This window comes from Camelina sativa, chromosome 5 (assembly GCF_000633955.1).
Source record: "Camelina sativa cultivar DH55 chromosome 5, Cs, whole genome shotgun sequence".
Taxonomy (NCBI): domain Eukaryota; kingdom Viridiplantae; phylum Streptophyta; class Magnoliopsida; order Brassicales; family Brassicaceae; genus Camelina; species Camelina sativa.
Genome location: NC_025689.1, coordinates 34,204,720 through 34,221,581, shown reverse-complemented (window position 1 = coordinate 34,221,581; position 16,862 = coordinate 34,204,720). Strand labels below are relative to the sequence as shown.

Below are 16,862 nucleotides of genomic sequence, written 5' to 3'. Positions count from 1 at the left end.
TGTATACTAGGGCACAACTGAACCAACACATACACACTGGTGACTCTGAAGTTGATGGTACTGAGAGCGAAAGGGGAGGCTTTACTGGACATCCTATGTGTGAGTTCTGTAGGAATCCATTCTATGGTGATAATGAATTATATACTCACATGACTACTGAGCATTACACCTGCCATTTTTGCCAAAGGTACTGGCTATTTTTATTATTGAATTTTTGATGTTTGAGAATGTGTTATCCCTATGACGCCATTGAATTAACATATCCAATATAGGTCGAATTCAGGACAGTATGAATATTACAAAAACTATGATGACTTGGAGGTAACATCAACCACTTTTCAGTATAGCTCAGTTAAAGTGTGGCTGCATCTGTTCTGATTCTGTTTTATTTTTTGCAACAGATTCACTTCCGCAGAGACCATTTTATTTGTGAAGACGATTCCTGCCTTGCTAAGAAGTTTATAGTTTTCCAGAATGAATCAGAATTGAAAGTAAACACTTGTGGAGAATTTCTCAATTTTCTTTTCTTCAGTTTCGGTCTATGGATTTTTGTTAAGGATTTCAATTTTGTTTTTTTTCAGAGGCATAACGCTGTTGAGCATGGAGGTAAAATGTCTAGGTCTCAGCGCAGCGCTGCATTACAGGCATGTTACACCTCTTGCCATTTTCTTTGTTAATTTTTATCGTTATGTTTGCTTGCCTGTGTTTAACATTGCATTCCGCTCCAGATACCAACAAGTTTCCGATATCGACGTGGAAATGATCAAGAGAATCGTCGTGGAAGAGCCCGATCATTTCGTCGTGAGCCTGGTGATGATGATTATAATCATGCAGTTCATGAGGCTCTTCGTTTATCTGAGGCTGAGTATTCTCGGCAAGAGCCTGCTCCGCCACCCTCAAGTGCACCACCTGGATCATCTGAGAACAACAATATTCACAGAGATGATGCTGGTCCTCTTATTCAACCCATGGAATCTCTATCAACTACAGATATGGAACCCTCTTCACGATACCTACAAGCTGTAGGAAGCTCTGGTGGTGGTGGTTCACGTCTTGGAGAATCTGCTTTCCCTCCTCTTTCTGGTCCACCGAGATCTGGACAGAACTTGGAAAGTTTGCCTACTAACACCATGGCTGCTCGTCTAAGACGCCAAACAAATCGAACTAGTACTGCTTCTGCTATTGCTAGTCCTTCTCAAGGATGGCCAGCGGTTAACCGAAGCGCAGCACAAACATCTATTACTACTGGCGGTAACCATTCTTCTTCAGGATGGCCAGCAATAGCGCGAACACCTATACAAGCCTCTAGTTCTTCAGTCCAACCTAGGTCTCATGCTAGAGTTTCCCAGCCTAGACCTCTGGCTTCTGCAGTTCCACAGGCTATTCGTAATGCGAATAAGATTCCTCACTCATCCTCAGCCCCTGATCTATCTGATACAAGATCTCTTACGCCTTCTCCTTCTGATTTTCCTCCAGTTTCTTCTGCTGTTGTGCAAAATCGTAGGATATCATCCAGCACTACACAAGGATCTTCAAACACCCAGCCACCTCCAGATGTACAATCTGCCAACAAATCTTTGATTGAGAAAATGAGATCTGCACTTGGACATGATGAAGATGTATTCATGGCCTTTAAAACTGTTTCAGGACAGTATCGTCAAGGTTCGATTGATGCAAGAACTTACTTGGAGTACGTGAATGGTTATGGATTGTCTCACTTGGTTATCGATCTTGCTAGACTATGCCCTGACCCTAGAAGGCAGAAGGAACTCATTGATACCCATAATGCTAGTTTAGAGAATGGTCAGTCTGCTGCACAGAGCTCTTCTCAACCTAAAGACAATCAAAATTCAAAGAAGAACAAAGGAAAAGCAGTTAAGGTTGTTGAACCGAAAGAAACTTTAGCAGAGAATTTTATGGATACAGTGAGGAGATTGCAATCTTCACAGAATCTCCATGAAGGAGAAGAGGAAGTAATTTCGAATGATAAGAATACATATAGGTCAGATAAAGGCAAGGCACAAGTAGCAAGTCCGGTTGCTACATCGACCTCAAGTAAGCAACCACGTAAGAAAACTTCCAAGTTTCACAGAGTGCGGCTTGGAGATGGATCAATGGCTGCGTTACTAGATATTAACAATTCTAACCGTGAGGTGGAATCAGAAGCAAATGTTGGTAACTTCAATAGTAACCAACAACAGTCTGGTGTTATACCATTTCGTGGCGTTTGGCGTAAAGGAGGAGCTAATCTTTTCTCGTAAAGAATTCTTCTTGTATGTTTCTTTTGGTTTATGAAATGTGAAAGTTGACATTTTTCTCCTGTTTCTTTTGGTCTGATTGACAAAGTATGAGCAAATTTAATTGATAATCGGATTTTTTTTGGTTTGGTATTTTTTAAAGAGATATGAAAATATTTCAAATTAAATAAACATACAAAAGAAGTTTTTGTTCGAGAGATATAGGTAAAAAATAATAATAATATATCAGGTCACACACAGTCGAATTATTCAGTGTAAAGATATATTTTGGAAAAGGAACCAACATAGATAAATGGGAATAAAAGTAAATAACACATCTTTTTTTTCCGAGTCTTATATTGATAACTTGCAAATGTGAGATTACAAATATTGAAACCCCAATAGATCTGGTTACCCACCCGAATTATTTAGTTTAGAAGTATGAAAAACAACAATACATCAGGTCACACCCCGAATCATTCAGTCTTGAAATATGAAAAACAACAATACATCAGGTCACACACCCGAATTATTCAGTCTTGATATTCTTCAAGAATCCCTTAGTACAGAGATACCTCTAAATTCGCCGAGCTGGCCTGGAACCTAGCCACACGGTCGGCTTCTTCCTGAATTCGGTTGACGTACTCAACAGCAAGTCCTATAGGTTTGTATAAGTTTACCCTTTCAAGCACACGCGACATGAGAATCAGATTCTGCAGGAGCTGTCTCTGATAAAATTCTCCAGTGAAGTTCCAGACTTCTATATATTTAAGTGTATTCTTCAAACACGGGTGAAGAATTGCTTCCATCCAATATGCGTTTGCAACGATCTCTATCATCTCCATTTGGACAGGGGTTCCAACAACGAGATGAAAAGTCAGCGTCTCCAGATATGGACAGCTTTTGATCATTTTCCTGATTCCGATGAACTCACGGGGTCGGAGAGTCGTCTTCAGCACCAATCTCCTCGCTTCCATATCTGCTCTAAGATGAAACGGGTTAACGTTATCCTGGATCACTTGAATGACGTACTGACAGATGGTTACTGTCTTAGCAGGTGCCAAATTGCAGAGGAGGTCACAAAACTGTGTTCCTAAGCCAGCATGGTATTGGCTCTCCTGCCCAAAGTCCAGCGACACTTCATCCATCCCTCTGTTCACGTTGCTCAGCATAAAGGAATGAAGTCTGCCAGCATACTTGAAGATCAGAATGCTTGGCAGGTCAAGTGAAGTAGTCTGCACTGCGAAGACACTGTTCTTCAACACCAGCTTCATTAACCGGTTGTTAACTCCGGTTATTGCTCCTAGACCAACGTTCCAGCAGTTCTTGATCTGCAGAGACTCAAGTAGCGGTGCCCTAGGTAACAAAGACGTGATCATGGCAAGCGACATCCACCCAAAATATAGGAACTCAACTGAACCCGCTACTGCCAGCCTTGACGCATCGAAGCGGCAAGCAAGCAGTTTCAGCTTGACAAGTTCGGTTAAATGGTAGACACTCTCCGGAATTTGAATCATGGTAACTTCAAATGATGCCTCTACTTCATCTCTGTTCACCCAAAGCCGGTCAGCGAAATCAAGAACAAGATTCTTGACGTTCTTAGCGGCTGCGAAATCTATGAGAGTCCTCATCTCCACTTCATAACCAATCGGCCTGTGAAAGGAGAGTTCGAACGTTTCAAGGACCCCACCAGTGAAATTGGAAACCCAATCCAAGGCGTAACCTACGAACTCCGCTCGTTTCTCATCTTCGTAAAGCCCCTCCGGATAGGTTTGAGTAATAACAGCCTCATCAAAAGTGACATGTCTCGTCTCACGGCAAAGGTTTCTCCAGCGAGGGGACAAAACGCTGGTCCTGAGAGCTTCCTTGAACGTCAGGTTTGAGATGATGAGCACAAGGAGCACGTCAGTCAGAGTCGAGATTATGTCAAGTGGACTTCCTGACACCATTATGAAAAGATCTTTGAAAAAATGATAAATGGAATCAAGGAAGTGATTTGCTATGTTTTTGCCAGTAATAAGAGTTTGCTGTAGTCCGGGGTAAAGAAACAAAAGAGTGTTTCTAGTTCCTTTATATACGTATTTGAAAGGTTGCGACCGTATGTTTTTTTTTTTTTTTTGGCGGGTTACATTTTCCACTAACCGCTCTTCTCTGTTCATTGTCGAACGAACATTGTTTTATTCTTGAAGAGTTGCAACGATTCGCATTTTCTAAGCCAAAAATAAAAATTGTTCCCGACTGGGCCGATTATTGAATGTACTAAAATGGGCTTAATTCAAGGGAATGACCCAATAGAAGAGGCCCAATAGATAATGAATATTGTATATCACCGACCGCAGCAAGTAGCGTCAGTGGTTTTCTCGTAACACTTTACAGTATATTTTGTCTTCATCCAACGGCGTGAAGGGAACGTTGACTAGCTGTCAAACGTTGACATTTAAGTCAAGTTAGATAAAGAGAGAGAGCACACCACACCACACCACAGTCGATATTGAGATATCTTACTTATTACAGCACACACCAAGCTTTGCTTTTTTATACAAACTAGAAACCCTCTTCGTCTTCTTCTTCGATTCCTTTAGATCTTCGAAACCTCTCTCTCTGTCTCTATAGTCTCTACTGGTTCCTCCTTCGGTCTCATTTGGATCTCAAGGTTTTGCTTCTCGATGATTTCTAATTCATCGTTTTCCCGATTTGATTGGATAATGATTTCGATTTTTTTTTATATAAAATTACCATTATGTATCTTTGGTTTTAGATTAGTGTTCCTCTACGATTTCAGATTTTGGATCTTTGTTTAGTTTCTCTAATCCCCGCTTTGTATTAGGTTATTTAGCTTATTTGATTATGGTTTTTTTTCTGCTATAAGTGTGTAATCTAGAGATGAAATGGGTGCAGATAAGAATGAGCTGTTTTGGGTGTTGCCGTGAAGATGATTTGCTTGGAGCTGCTGATTATGGAGGTCACAATATGACCAAACAATCTGGAGGTATATTTATTTTGTTTCTCTCTCTCTTTTATCTTTATGGTTCTTTGAATTGATTTTGTTTGGTTTTGATTTTGAGTGAATATAGGTAATGATGGAAGGCACAATGGTACTGAAACTGCTCAAAAAGGTGCTCAAAGTGTGAAGGTTCAGCCTATTGAAGTTGCTGCTATTCTCGCTGATGATCTGATTGAAGCAACCAATGATTTTGGACCTAATTCTCTTATCGGTGAAGGCTCCTATGCGAGAGTGTATCACGGTGTGTTAAAGAGTGGTCAGCGTGCAGCCATTAAAAAGTTGGATTCTAACAAACAGCCTGATGAAGAGTTCCTTGCTCAGGTTTGGTTGGTTTATGATATATTTTTGTTGATGGATGATTTATATATATATATGTCACATTGTCCGGCGGCTTTGCATTTGTATTTATGGGAGACACAACACGACCTTCTTGTAGGTTTCCATGGTTTCGAGGTTGAAGCATGCTAACTTTGTTGAGCTCCTTGGTTACTCTGTTGATGGGAATTCCCGGATACTTGTCTTTGAGTTTGCCCAAAACGGATCCCTTCATGATCTTCTTCATGGTACAACAATGTTGTAACAACACTTTGAAAATATTTTTTTGTGTTTCTCTTTCAGTTGAGATTGAGAGAGTGGTTTATGTTGATGTTTATATAACAATATCTTATGATTTCCATCAGGGAGAAAAGGTGTCAAGGGTGCAAAGCCTGGTCCACTCTTGTCATGGCATCAGCGAGTGAGTATTGCCGTTGGAGCAGCTAGAGGGCTTGAGTACTTACATGAGAAGGCGAATCCACATGTCATCCACCGTGACATCAAGTCCAGCAATGTTCTTATCTTTGATAATGATGTTGCCAAAATCGCTGACTTTGATCTGTCAAATCAGGCTCCTGATATGGCTGCACGCCTTCATTCAACTCGTGTTCTTGGCACCTTTGGTTATCATGCCCCTGAGTAAGTTTGTGATCATTCTTTTTCTTCTATATCCCCATTGCTCAATCGTCATTCTCTCATATACTCGTCTTCTCTTTAATAGATATGCAATGACTGGGCAACTGAGTGCCAAGAGTGACGTGTACAGTTTTGGAGTTGTATTGCTCGAGCTTCTTACGGGTCGAAAGCCTGTTGATCATACATTGCCTCGAGGCCAGCAAAGTTTAGTCACATGGGTAACAATACTAATCTCTTTCAAAGATGAACAAATCTTGCATCGCTAACTTTTCAAAGATCTTACTAAACAATCAACTGTTCTTAGGCTACACCAAAGCTAAGCGAGGACAAGGTTAAGCAGTGCGTTGATGCAAGACTAGGAGGAGATTACCCGCCAAAGGCTGTTGCCAAGGTATAATAAACAGAAACCAGACTTCAAGTAATGATTAGGACATAGAACCAACCAGTCTTGCTTGATTCTCAAATGTTTTGTGTTTGATGATCGTCTTTTGGTTGATAATGCAGTTAGCTGCAGTTGCTGCATTGTGTGTACAATACGAAGCTGATTTCAGACCAAACATGAGTATTGTCGTGAAAGCTCTGCAACCATTGTTGAATGCTCGAACCGGACCTACCGGAGAAGGAGCTCATTAGTCTTTTAACCCATAAGCCGTCACCGTTTTAAATTGTTATTTCTATTTATACTGAAGAAATAATTTCATATGACCATCAACATATTACTAGTTGTTCATAGAATTCTGACATTGGTACTAATGATTTGACCATTAAACTATCATGTTTTGTTTTTAAAATATAAATTCAAAACAGATGGGAGTAAAGTAATTGATATTTTAAAGTAAACTACATGTTACAAAATGAAATGTGGAAGAGGATGGACAGTGAAGACTAAAGACGTATACGTCGTGAGCGTGACAATTGGAAAAAATGGAAAACGGAAGGAAGTTTCGTCGTTGAAAACAAAAACGCTGAGTCTTCTCCGTTGAAGTCAAGAGGTCAACGTACGTCAATTAGAAAGTAAACGGACGTAAACGAAACGGCGCACACGAGGGGCTTCCACTCAACCACTGCCAACAAAGCATTTAACCACGATTCTGCACCAATCAAAACGCATTATTTGTCATTTCCTAAATTACCCTTCATGATACCGATATTTCAGGGATAAAATCGTCAAATCACACTTGCTGACGCGGAATAAATAAATATAAATAAGGAAGAGATATACTTTAAAGTCTTTAATATAATACTATTAAAAACAAAAGAAAGCCCTCTGACGATTCGAAGTACCTAAAACAAGAAGATGACGACGAACACGGCGGGGGATGGTGAATCCGGGGTGGTGATGGCGGCGGAGATGGCTGAAGGTCAGTACGTGAAGGCGAAGACGTCAGTGTGGTGGGATATAGGGAATTGTCAAGTCCCCAAAGGTCATGACGCTCATGGAATTGCGCAGAACATTACCTCAGCGCTTGGGAAGATGAACTACTGTGGTCCCGTTTCAATCTCTGCTTATGGAGATACCAATCTCATCCCTTTAGCAATCCAACACGCTCTTAACTCTACTGGCATCGCTCTCAACCACGTCCCTGCCGGTAAAATTCTCAAACCCTAAACCCTAAATATACTTCTCTGTAACTTGATTTTAATAAATTTTATTGTTTGGTTTTGATTAGGAGTGAAAGATGCGAGTGATAAGAAGATTCTAGTGGACATGTTGTTTTGGGCATTAGACAATCCTGCTCCTGCGAATTTTATGTTGATTTCAGGAGACAGAGACTTCTCCAATGCGCTTCATGGATTGAGGATGAGACGTTACAATATATTGTTGGCTCAGCCTCTTAAAGCATCAGTGCCGCTTATTCATGCCGCTAGGACTGTGTGGCTTTGGACTAGCTTATCAGCTGGTGGATGTCCTCTCACGCCTAGCGAAAGCTCACAACTTGTTCTCAGTTCCAGTGTTCAATCTTCTTCTGTGTCTAGAAGTTCATCATCAAGCCAACAACAACCTCTTGATTCTAACAACAAATCAAAGGTTAAATACGTTCCAAAACCATCAAACCAGCAGTCTAAAGTCCAGGAAAGTAAGCTTATCAATATCTACCGTCAGCAACAACAACAACAACAACAACAACAACAACAGAACAACAACACTCAAGGGAAACAGTTTAAGAAAGCCCCACATGAGTTTTTTGCCAGTAGCCAGCAGCAGCAGCCCTCTAGCAATGTTAACCCTTTCCCTGGTAATGTCATGAGTAATCATCCTCAGAATCAGAATCAGTTACAGTACAATTATACTCCTAGACCTGGTCCTCCTTTTCCTCCTAGACAACCTTACCCTAACCCTGATCCTTCTTGGAATAATGGAAATAATAACATTCCAAATCATGCTCAAAACTATTATCCCAATGCTGCTAGGCCAGGTGCTCCTCCTAATATGCAGCCACCTTATGGTAATGTGTTCCGCCCTTATCGCCCAGAGAACCTGCATCCTCCTACTGGTAACGGTTTCCGTCCTATGCACGGGCCTAGGTTTTCGTCTCCACCTCTCTTGACTGCTCCTGATATCAGCAATCTCAGTCTGTCTCAATATCCGAGTCAAACTCAAAATCGTCCTAACTTCAACCATCAAGTTAGACAAGAATTCAGACCAAAGATGGAATCTTCATATTCTCCTAGTCCAAATAACGGTTACCTTCCACGGAGTAGTAGTGCCCCATTAACTCAGTCTACGTCCACTACTGGAGTTTCGTCTTCTCAGCCTCCAGTGGTTACTGGATCTGGGACAAGCAATGGTATGTGGGGAACGCAAGAGTGTCCACCACCATCTGAGTATGTTCAAGGCCTTATAGGTGTTATCCTACATGCTCTTAACATCTTGAAAACTGAAAAAGTTTCGCCTACCGAGCCTAATATCTCGGATTGCATTCAGTACGGGGATCCAAAGCATCGTGGTACTGATGTAAAGAAGGCTTTGGACGGTGCACTAGAGCACCATATGATCATGGTGAATAATGTAGGTAAACTAAAGCTCTACATTGGCAGAAATGAAACTCTATGGAACTGTGTAAATCCTTTAGGGGGAAACCCTAAGCAATACCCAAAAGCAACTTGGGATAGATTACAAAAGTTTCTAAAATCATCTCCTGGGCGAGCGGCGTTTACAGCAACTCAGTGCAGGTGAGAATAGTTTGCTTTTCTTAAAAGAACTTTAATAGTTTCTTTACCCATGTAGTATTGTAAATTCGTTTTCTTACTCTTTTGATTACATAAATAGGTATGAAGCTGCACAAGTTCTGAAAAAGGAATGTCTAAAAGAGCTCACTTTAGGTGACATACTGCAGATCTTGAATATAACAGCAACCACGAAGAAATGGATTAGTCATCATCAAACAGGATGGAAACCAATTACTATTAGTCTTGATGCAGAGACTACAAACGAGACAGCAACCGAAACGGATACAGGTATCCAAACCGATGCCTGAAATTCAATCTTTGCTCCGTGAAATATTGAAGGAGTAGCAGCCATAAGCAGAGCAAATATGGGTACTACTTTGAATACCAAAATATTAGAGAGCAGTAAGACATGGAAAATAGTGTTTTTCATATCTAAAACTTCAGAATGAGATGATTCTGAAGTCTTTAAGTACAAGTCTTCTTAATAGTAGCAGCACTAGTTTCTTTTCTTTTCATTTTACTTTGGTCGGTTTAGTCTAGAGACAAGGGTAAAAACAATTGGGGGTGGTTTAAGGTTTGGATCTATTTGTCATGTATTAGTACATGGTTGGGGTTCATATAAGCCTTAAGCGTTGCCATCACCAAGAAGATTGCACAATTTCATGGTGGGAGAATGATAAACATGTGATTGGGAACCTCTGCATCACCTAAGTGTTTCTACATTAGTTACAGTTATTTTGTTTCTTTTGGTCTTAAGAGGTTACAGTTAAATTTCGTGAAATCCCACTGACGTTGGAATGATAATATCTGTAATTTCTCCTCTTCTTTTCTTTTTAGTTACTTATGTCTTTATTCTGAACCATGAATTTCCCTTTATGTTTATGTATTGGAGATATTATTTCTACTGGTACTTTTCTTTTTATTGTTTTTAATTAATAATTATGTGAACCAATAATATACCTACATACATTAGTATTACAAAATTTTGAAGTGTATTAGTTCAAAACGCAAGAAAGAATTATTAGGTGTATTTAATCTTTTGAGAAATTCGTAACATCATAATTTTTACATACAGTATCAAGTACAATAATACAAGGCTTACATACATAACCAATTATTCAAAATGTGATGTTGTAAGAGACTCCGAATCAAGGAAGAAAAGGATTGTGAGACGGGAACGTCTGTTTTTGCAGATTATAAGCCCTGCAAATGCCAAAGATATAAAATACCAATAGATACTAATATTTATATAAAAATCAATAGTGTTTTCAAGTATAAGCTAAGTAAAGAGAGATAGGGTGGCAACGATAAACGAACCTGTTAGCTTTGACTCCACCAAGTCCAATGGTTCCTAAAACGATCAGAAGGAAAGGTGCGCCGATCAACCAAGGGTTACCTCTTTTGGCAGATGCATGTGCCCGTGGAACTCCAGTCCTGACGACCCTCGAATACGCGCCTTATCACAATGTTACAAATCGAGCGTCTCATCAATGTGTGTAACCCACTAAGAAGACATATGAGAGTGTTGAGTAGTCTTTTTTACCTGCTCTATAATATCTTTGATCCCTAACACCACCTGCAAAAAGAGAGAGGAAATGTGTTAATTACAAATAGAGACAATAGTTGAGAATGTTTTATAATAGATTTTAGCATTTTATATCATTTCAGAGTAAGCATGTCCTGATCTGCGGACTTGTAAACCCAAATGATCTAGAATACAACAGTGTATATAGTAGTATCGTATGTGATGGTCTCTTCTTTATCACATTCTTCCAACAACAGAAGCTCAAAGGACTCTCAAAATCTGTGATGTCAATAGCAAAACTATGTTAACATCTGGGAACAAGAGAAACATCCAGACTTGCAAAAGCATTACACAATAATGGACCTTGATTCATTTGTCATGAGGAAAGCTGATTTCACACAACAGGAACCTAGCAGCTCTCTCATTTGGGTTATTTGCAGACCTGTGGATTCTAAACTATAACACCGAGGAAAGGTCATATCAGAGAGAGAGAGAGAGAGATACCAGAGTCAAGGCAAGAGTAAGCTTCAGATATCTGCAAGCGAATTGACTGTTAACTTAATAAAATGTTGTCTTGTAAGATTTTGATCCACAAACAAAAAATAGAGAGAAGGAAATAGTAACCGATTTAAACAAAGACTCAGCATGGATCTTCTGGTCATCTGGAAATAGGTCAGGATGCGATTCCCATACTTTCTTCCTGTAAGCAGCTTTTACCTATCATCGATTCGATTCATATCAAACAAAAATATGTAACAAACCCCTAAATATCGAATTGAGTGATCGAAAGCAGAGTAATCGAATCAGGAAGAAGAAGAAGACCTGAGAAGGATCGGGACGTGAACCAGGAGGAAAGCCGAGCAAGATCTTGGCTTCCTCCACCTCCATTTTTTCCAATTAGCTTCCCGCGTCGTCTCCTACGCTTCGCCTCTCTCCAGAGTCGCTTTAAGACTCAAGGATCATACGTGTACCTCTCACGACCATTCGCGTTTCACTTTTCAGTTTCTCACTCAACCCAAAAAAATATATATATATATATATTCAATATACTTTTAAGACGATGTAGTAATCAATATATTACACTTTTTCAAATTATGAAACATCATTTTTTCAATATAATTACAAAAAAAAAAAAAAAAATCAATGTACCAATTTAATTTGGTGTAGACGACAAAATATATAGATTTTTAGTCAAATTATCAAAACTATATATCATATTTTTTTTGATAAGTATCAAAACCTTACTCTGTTTTTTTTCAATAAAATATAGCATTTTATATCCTATACAATAGTATGCATAACACCATACCATTATGAATGGTAAAATTTATACATCTTATGTCTGTCCACTTCATGTTTTGATTGAATTTTTCGTTGAACTTACGAACACTATATGCTCGTCCTGGTTGTCTCGGGTCTTTAAACATATAATTATTTAAAGCTAGTACTTCATCGTATAATTCAATCAAAGTTCTTTCTTCTCCAAGAGTGTATCTTTGATCCGGTTTTTTCTAATTAGTACAGAGTAATAATAATATAATTATTAAAACAAGATCAAATAAAGATATGTGTAAAGCTAAATAAACCTACAATAATAATAATACACTCTTGAATAATAATAATAATAATAATAATAATAATAATTAGTACAGAGTAATAATAATAATATATTATTAGTACAGAGTAATAATAATATAATTATTGAAATAAGATATATAAAGATATGTGTAATGCTAAATAAATTCAGTTATTGCAAATAAAGTTATTTATTTAAGAGTGTATTATTTAAACAATACACATGATTTTAAACTAGATAGATAAATAACACTTGAATCATTATAAGTTACCCGTCTACGTATAGGAGGATCCATGTTTGCATTCATATTACGACCTTGTGATGATGACATATCTATAATCACAAACAATATGAAGTTAGTTAATAAATATAAAATTAAACTAAAAATTAACTAAAAACATCATATATATACTAATAAACTAGCTCATCATGCTTAAAAAATTAACTAATAAATTCTCAAATATCTACTATAAACTAAACTAAAAAGAAAATGAGGTGAGAAAATAAAACTTACTTATGAATTTGAGATGAGATAAATGCCAATCACCAAATCATCAGATGTAGCGGTCTCACCTGTTACATTTACACATATATTGATCAAACCGTTCAAACTCAAAAGACACTTCAAAAAATTGATTCGAGAGACTTATTTAAAAGAAAGAGGTTCATTACTTTATTTGCTTGGATGGTAAGAATATCTGCACCGAGATTCTCTGATTGGCATCATCGCAGCTTCTTCACATAGTGCTTGAAGATCGCTTCCTGAATATCCTGCAACATAAGGAAGCTTATTATTAGTTACTTTGACTTGAAAGTGTAATACTTGAAGCTTATTGGCGGATATGAAAAATCCTGGTGACCGATAACATTCTTACCAATCTCCTAAGCACTGCATCATCCAACTCATGTGGCTTGTTAGTAGCACCTGCAAAAAATTACATCCAAGTAAATGATTAGAGGGTAAGCAAAAACAGAATATATATGCGAACTTATACTCAAGAGATTATTCACACAGAGTGAAGATTGGGTTTGATAAAGACCACATTAGCAGGAACGAAATCATACCAATGACAATCACCAAATCATACTGGATATTATACTATCCTAGAAGCAGGATTTTAACCTTCTGCTTGCTTCTTTCTCACTGATCGAGCTTGTAGACATTATAATACTACCTATCTGAGAACCAGAGTAAAACATATTCAGACCACCAAGTGACAACATGTTTATCAGACGAGGGTGAACACTTAAAAGACGAGTTACAGTATATATAAAGGAAATAAACTTTGAATTCCAAAGAGAGTTAAAAAGAAGAAGTGAAAGGGTTTCTCAGACAAAAACAATGTCTTCTTCAAGTCACATTAGTTGACGAGTCTTGTACGCCAAAGAATCTTGTAATAGCATTTACCTGATAAGAAATGATTTGACTAAGAACTTCACCATTACCTCTCACTCTCATCTGAGAGAAGGATCTTTGGTCGCGCAATAAATATTGAATCGGGAAATCGCCGGAGAAAGAGAGACGGGAACTTAAAACTGTCTGTGCGGAGAGAATATGAATGAGGAGTAGGCTGCTCTGCGGGCTGCCCAATCCCGGTTTAAATCCGAACCGGAAATTTAAACCGATTTCAATTTCGGTTTTTGCTGAACCACTGCAATTGGAAATCAATTTCGGTTTTGGCTCTTAATTCCCTCTGCTCGATTGATTGCGATATACACAAAGGGAGAGGGGAGCGATGTCGTCGCTACTACGGAAGCTGAGGTACTCTAGATATTTATGAAAAATCATTTTTTCAATATAATTACAAAAAAAATAGATATAATCAATGTACCAATTTAAAATTATCATCGGCAACAAAATGTCAAATTATCAAAATTATCATATTTTCAATGTACTTTTAAGACGATGTACCTTCTAGTATAATTTGTTAAAGTTTTTAGGAACACACGTCTTGATAATTTAGGAACTGTTTAAAAAAAATTTCTGAGTATCATTTCTAAACCTAAAAGTTTGTAATATTAATTTTTTTTTTTAAGAAAAACATTACACTTTAATCCATATTTGCATTAAAAGTATTAAAGTATATATATGTATAGCGAAAATATATATTAATTGCATAACCGTTTTAACCCTAAAACTAACGCGCAATTCACTCGCTACCAGATATAAAATTACTCGAAATTCCTAATTAACTGCCAAATTTAGACAGAACTATAAATATACAAAAAAAACATGCATCTTTTCTATATCAAACCTCTCTTCTCCTTCCGATCAATCCGCTCGCTCTCCTTTCCGATCCCTTTCTCCTTTCATACCAATCATCATCATCGTCATGATGAACACTCCGATAATCAAACTTGTCTTTCTCTTTCTCTCCCTCACCGCAACCGCAACCGCTGCATCCGTCAAACCCACTAACAACTACCTTTTCACACCTCACGCAAAAGCAGTCGCGGGAATATGCACCGTTATCCAAACTGACACGAGTCTTTGCTGCAAAACCCTCAAGCCCGTTCCTACCGATGACCCCATCGAATTGATCCGAGCGTTAGCCGTTGCTGCTGAGACCGCAGTGAAGCAAAGTGTTACTTTCCTCACCGAGAGCAAACCAAAACACAAATCAAGCTTGATCGCTACGGCTGTAATCAACAGCTGCGAGAAAAACTTGAATTACGCGTTGGAAGATTTCGCTGATTTGTGGAAATCTATGGGGAAAAATGTAACGACGTTGGCTTATAACTATTTTGCTTGCAAGAAGGAGTTGATGTCAATCATGGGGTATCATTCGACTTGTTTGGATGACATTGAAGACAAGAATTTGCTCAAGGAAGTGGAGATTGGGATTGGAGCTGGGAAGAAGCTATCTAGTGATTCCTTTGATGTCTTTAATAATTTGAATACTATTTTCAAGACTTTTGGTATTAAGGTGAAGCTTAACGAGAACGACACTTCGCCCCGACCACCACCGTTGTCTGATTATTATTACTGATTTAAGGGATTCGATGTAATGATTAAATATAACCTAGAGCGATCGCGAATGGGAATCATAGATGCATGGCTGGTTCTATCACGTATGATTTATGCGTTATTTGTGATGTATGTTTTATAGGTTTATTACATGTTCGGACGGATTTGGTGATGATTGGAAAGGATATATTATATTAATCAATTGTGCATATTTTTTTTTTGTCTATTTTTATTCGACATATTAACTAAAATATCTTCAGTTTTATAAATAATGACATAACGTGCACAACAAAACTATATCTAAATAATTTAGCCTTCAAATCGGTTAAAAGAGGTTGTATTATAGCTAGTAATAAGGACTTTCTTATAGTAACTAATGAAAAAAAAAAAAAACTGAGAATCTCATTCGATGCTGGCATGCACAACATCATTATAGATAGCTCATTAGAACAAAAACGTTTCATTCCACAATCCACCGTGTATTAAAGTAGTTTACGGTTGTTAATTAACTACCGTATATATCTGGTAATTATAAAAGGGCTAACTGTATTATTAACATCTATATCGTTTTATATATACACATTAATTTGCCTCCATGTACATTACGAGCTAGGAAGAGAATCACGACAAAGTCATTTACAAATGTGTTCTCGCTTGCTCCTTCTATTAATTATAGATTGGATCTGATTGGTAACTCATTAACAAAATGCAAGTATAGTGACAGTTAACTACATACAATAGCTCTTATTATGGTTGACAAAGTCTATTCATAGGAAGAGGTTGAATCATATTTCGTAAAATTGAGTATTTTCTACAATTATGATTTCGGTTTTCACTTGAACAACACTCATTTCGAACCTTTAAGCAAATTTAAGTCAAAACCCCAAAATTAAATCCTTTCATTGTAATTAAGAACTAAAGAAGAGTTATAGTAATCTCACTCAAAAAAATATACCATTCATGCGTTGATATATACCGTCATAGACTATATATATATATATATATATATATATATATATCAGTCGTTTTCTCTCAGTCTTTTACAAGCAGTATACTAGAAGAAGTTTAAAGGATGAGAGCAAACTATCGAGAAGAAGTTTTCGGAAATTTTAATTTCGGATAGATCACTAAACTTAGGAATGAGTCGTCCAAAAATAAATTCACAAGATTAAAATTAGAGGATGTAAATAAACTAGTTACTGCCACAAAGTTATTTTCCTTCTTGAATTATTTATAGTAAATGAACTGTTGATCAGGACAAAATCAAATCATCTTGTGGTCACAAATTTTTATTCTCATAGCCAATATTTTACAAAAAAAATTTCAGCCATTCAACATCTTAAATCTCTCCCTCCATGCAAACCCCGGCCCTCTAATTTTAGAAACTACAAATCCTATAAGAATGTCTCCACAATGCACAACAATATCCA

The 16,862-nt window shown here is 37.6% G+C and overlaps 6 protein-coding genes and 1 long non-coding RNA gene across 9 annotated transcripts in view; 4 read left to right on the top strand and 3 right to left on the bottom strand.

Annotated features, from left to right (window-relative positions):
• The window catches only part of LOC104788535 (E3 ubiquitin-protein ligase hel2), a 4,946-nt gene extending 2,556 nt beyond the window's left edge, over positions 1-2,390 (top strand). Inside the window, exons 4-8 of one of the 2 annotated variants that reach the window (XM_010514306.1) lie at positions 40-187; positions 273-321; positions 402-491; positions 582-644; positions 729-2,382. In XM_010514306.1, the coding sequence (XP_010512608.1) occupies positions 40-187; positions 273-321; positions 402-491; positions 582-644; positions 729-2,261 (1,883 nt within the window). In that variant the 3' untranslated portion in view covers positions 2,262-2,382. Of the gene's footprint in view, positions 1-39; positions 188-272; positions 322-401; positions 492-581; positions 645-728 lie in introns of both variants that reach the window. The other variant, XM_010514307.2, reaches the window with a different exon arrangement.
• Positions 2,798-4,186, bottom strand: LOC104789840 (F-box protein At3g62230-like). Its single transcript, XM_010515481.1, has one exon. It carries the CDS (start codon positions 4,184-4,186, stop codon positions 2,798-2,800), a length of 1,389 nt encoding a protein of 462 aa, XP_010513783.1.
• LOC104788534 (probable receptor-like protein kinase At2g47060) lies at positions 4,702-6,964 on the top strand. The gene is made up of 8 exons (XM_010514305.2): positions 4,702-4,890; positions 5,136-5,226; positions 5,312-5,562; positions 5,678-5,804; positions 5,922-6,195; positions 6,278-6,410; positions 6,497-6,583; positions 6,697-6,964. Exons 2-8 carry the CDS (start codon positions 5,142-5,144, stop codon positions 6,823-6,825), a joined length of 1,086 nt encoding a protein of 361 aa, XP_010512607.1. The 5' UTR covers positions 4,702-4,890; positions 5,136-5,141; the 3' UTR covers positions 6,826-6,964.
• LOC104788533 (ras guanine nucleotide exchange factor B-like) lies at positions 7,423-10,273 on the top strand. The gene is made up of 3 exons (XM_010514304.2): positions 7,423-7,781; positions 7,863-9,366; positions 9,464-10,273. Exons 1-3 carry the CDS (start codon positions 7,490-7,492, stop codon positions 9,669-9,671), a joined length of 2,004 nt encoding a protein of 667 aa, XP_010512606.1. The 5' UTR covers positions 7,423-7,489; the 3' UTR covers positions 9,672-10,273.
• On the bottom strand, positions 10,363-11,906 carry LOC104788532 (protein CAJ1). 2 transcript variants are annotated; one of them, XR_002038348.1, is made up of 6 exons: positions 11,711-11,906; positions 11,513-11,605; positions 11,252-11,423; positions 10,907-11,167; positions 10,681-10,819; positions 10,363-10,566 (listed from the first exon to the last, which is right to left on the bottom strand). XR_002038348.1 is itself a non-coding variant. In XM_010514303.2 (6 exons), exons 1-6 carry the CDS (start codon positions 11,774-11,776, stop codon positions 10,512-10,514), a joined length of 417 nt encoding a protein of 138 aa, XP_010512605.1. In that variant the 5' UTR covers positions 11,777-11,904; the 3' UTR covers positions 10,363-10,511. The 2 variants fall into 2 exon arrangements, 1 of the variants encoding a protein (XP_010512605.1); XM_010514303.2 differs by having other exon boundaries at positions 10,907-10,939; positions 11,393-11,423; positions 11,711-11,904.
• On the bottom strand, positions 12,973-13,382 carry LOC109133035. The gene is made up of 3 exons (XR_002037899.1): positions 13,340-13,382; positions 13,137-13,235; positions 12,973-13,037 (listed from the first exon to the last, which is right to left on the bottom strand). It is a non-coding gene; the product is annotated as an uncharacterized LOC109133035 (long non-coding RNA).
• Positions 14,725-15,634, top strand: LOC104788531 (pectinesterase 5-like). The gene has a single exon (XM_010514302.2). The coding sequence runs from the start codon at positions 14,798-14,800 to the stop codon at positions 15,452-15,454; it is 657 nt and encodes a 218-aa protein (XP_010512604.1). The 5' UTR covers positions 14,725-14,797; the 3' UTR covers positions 15,455-15,634.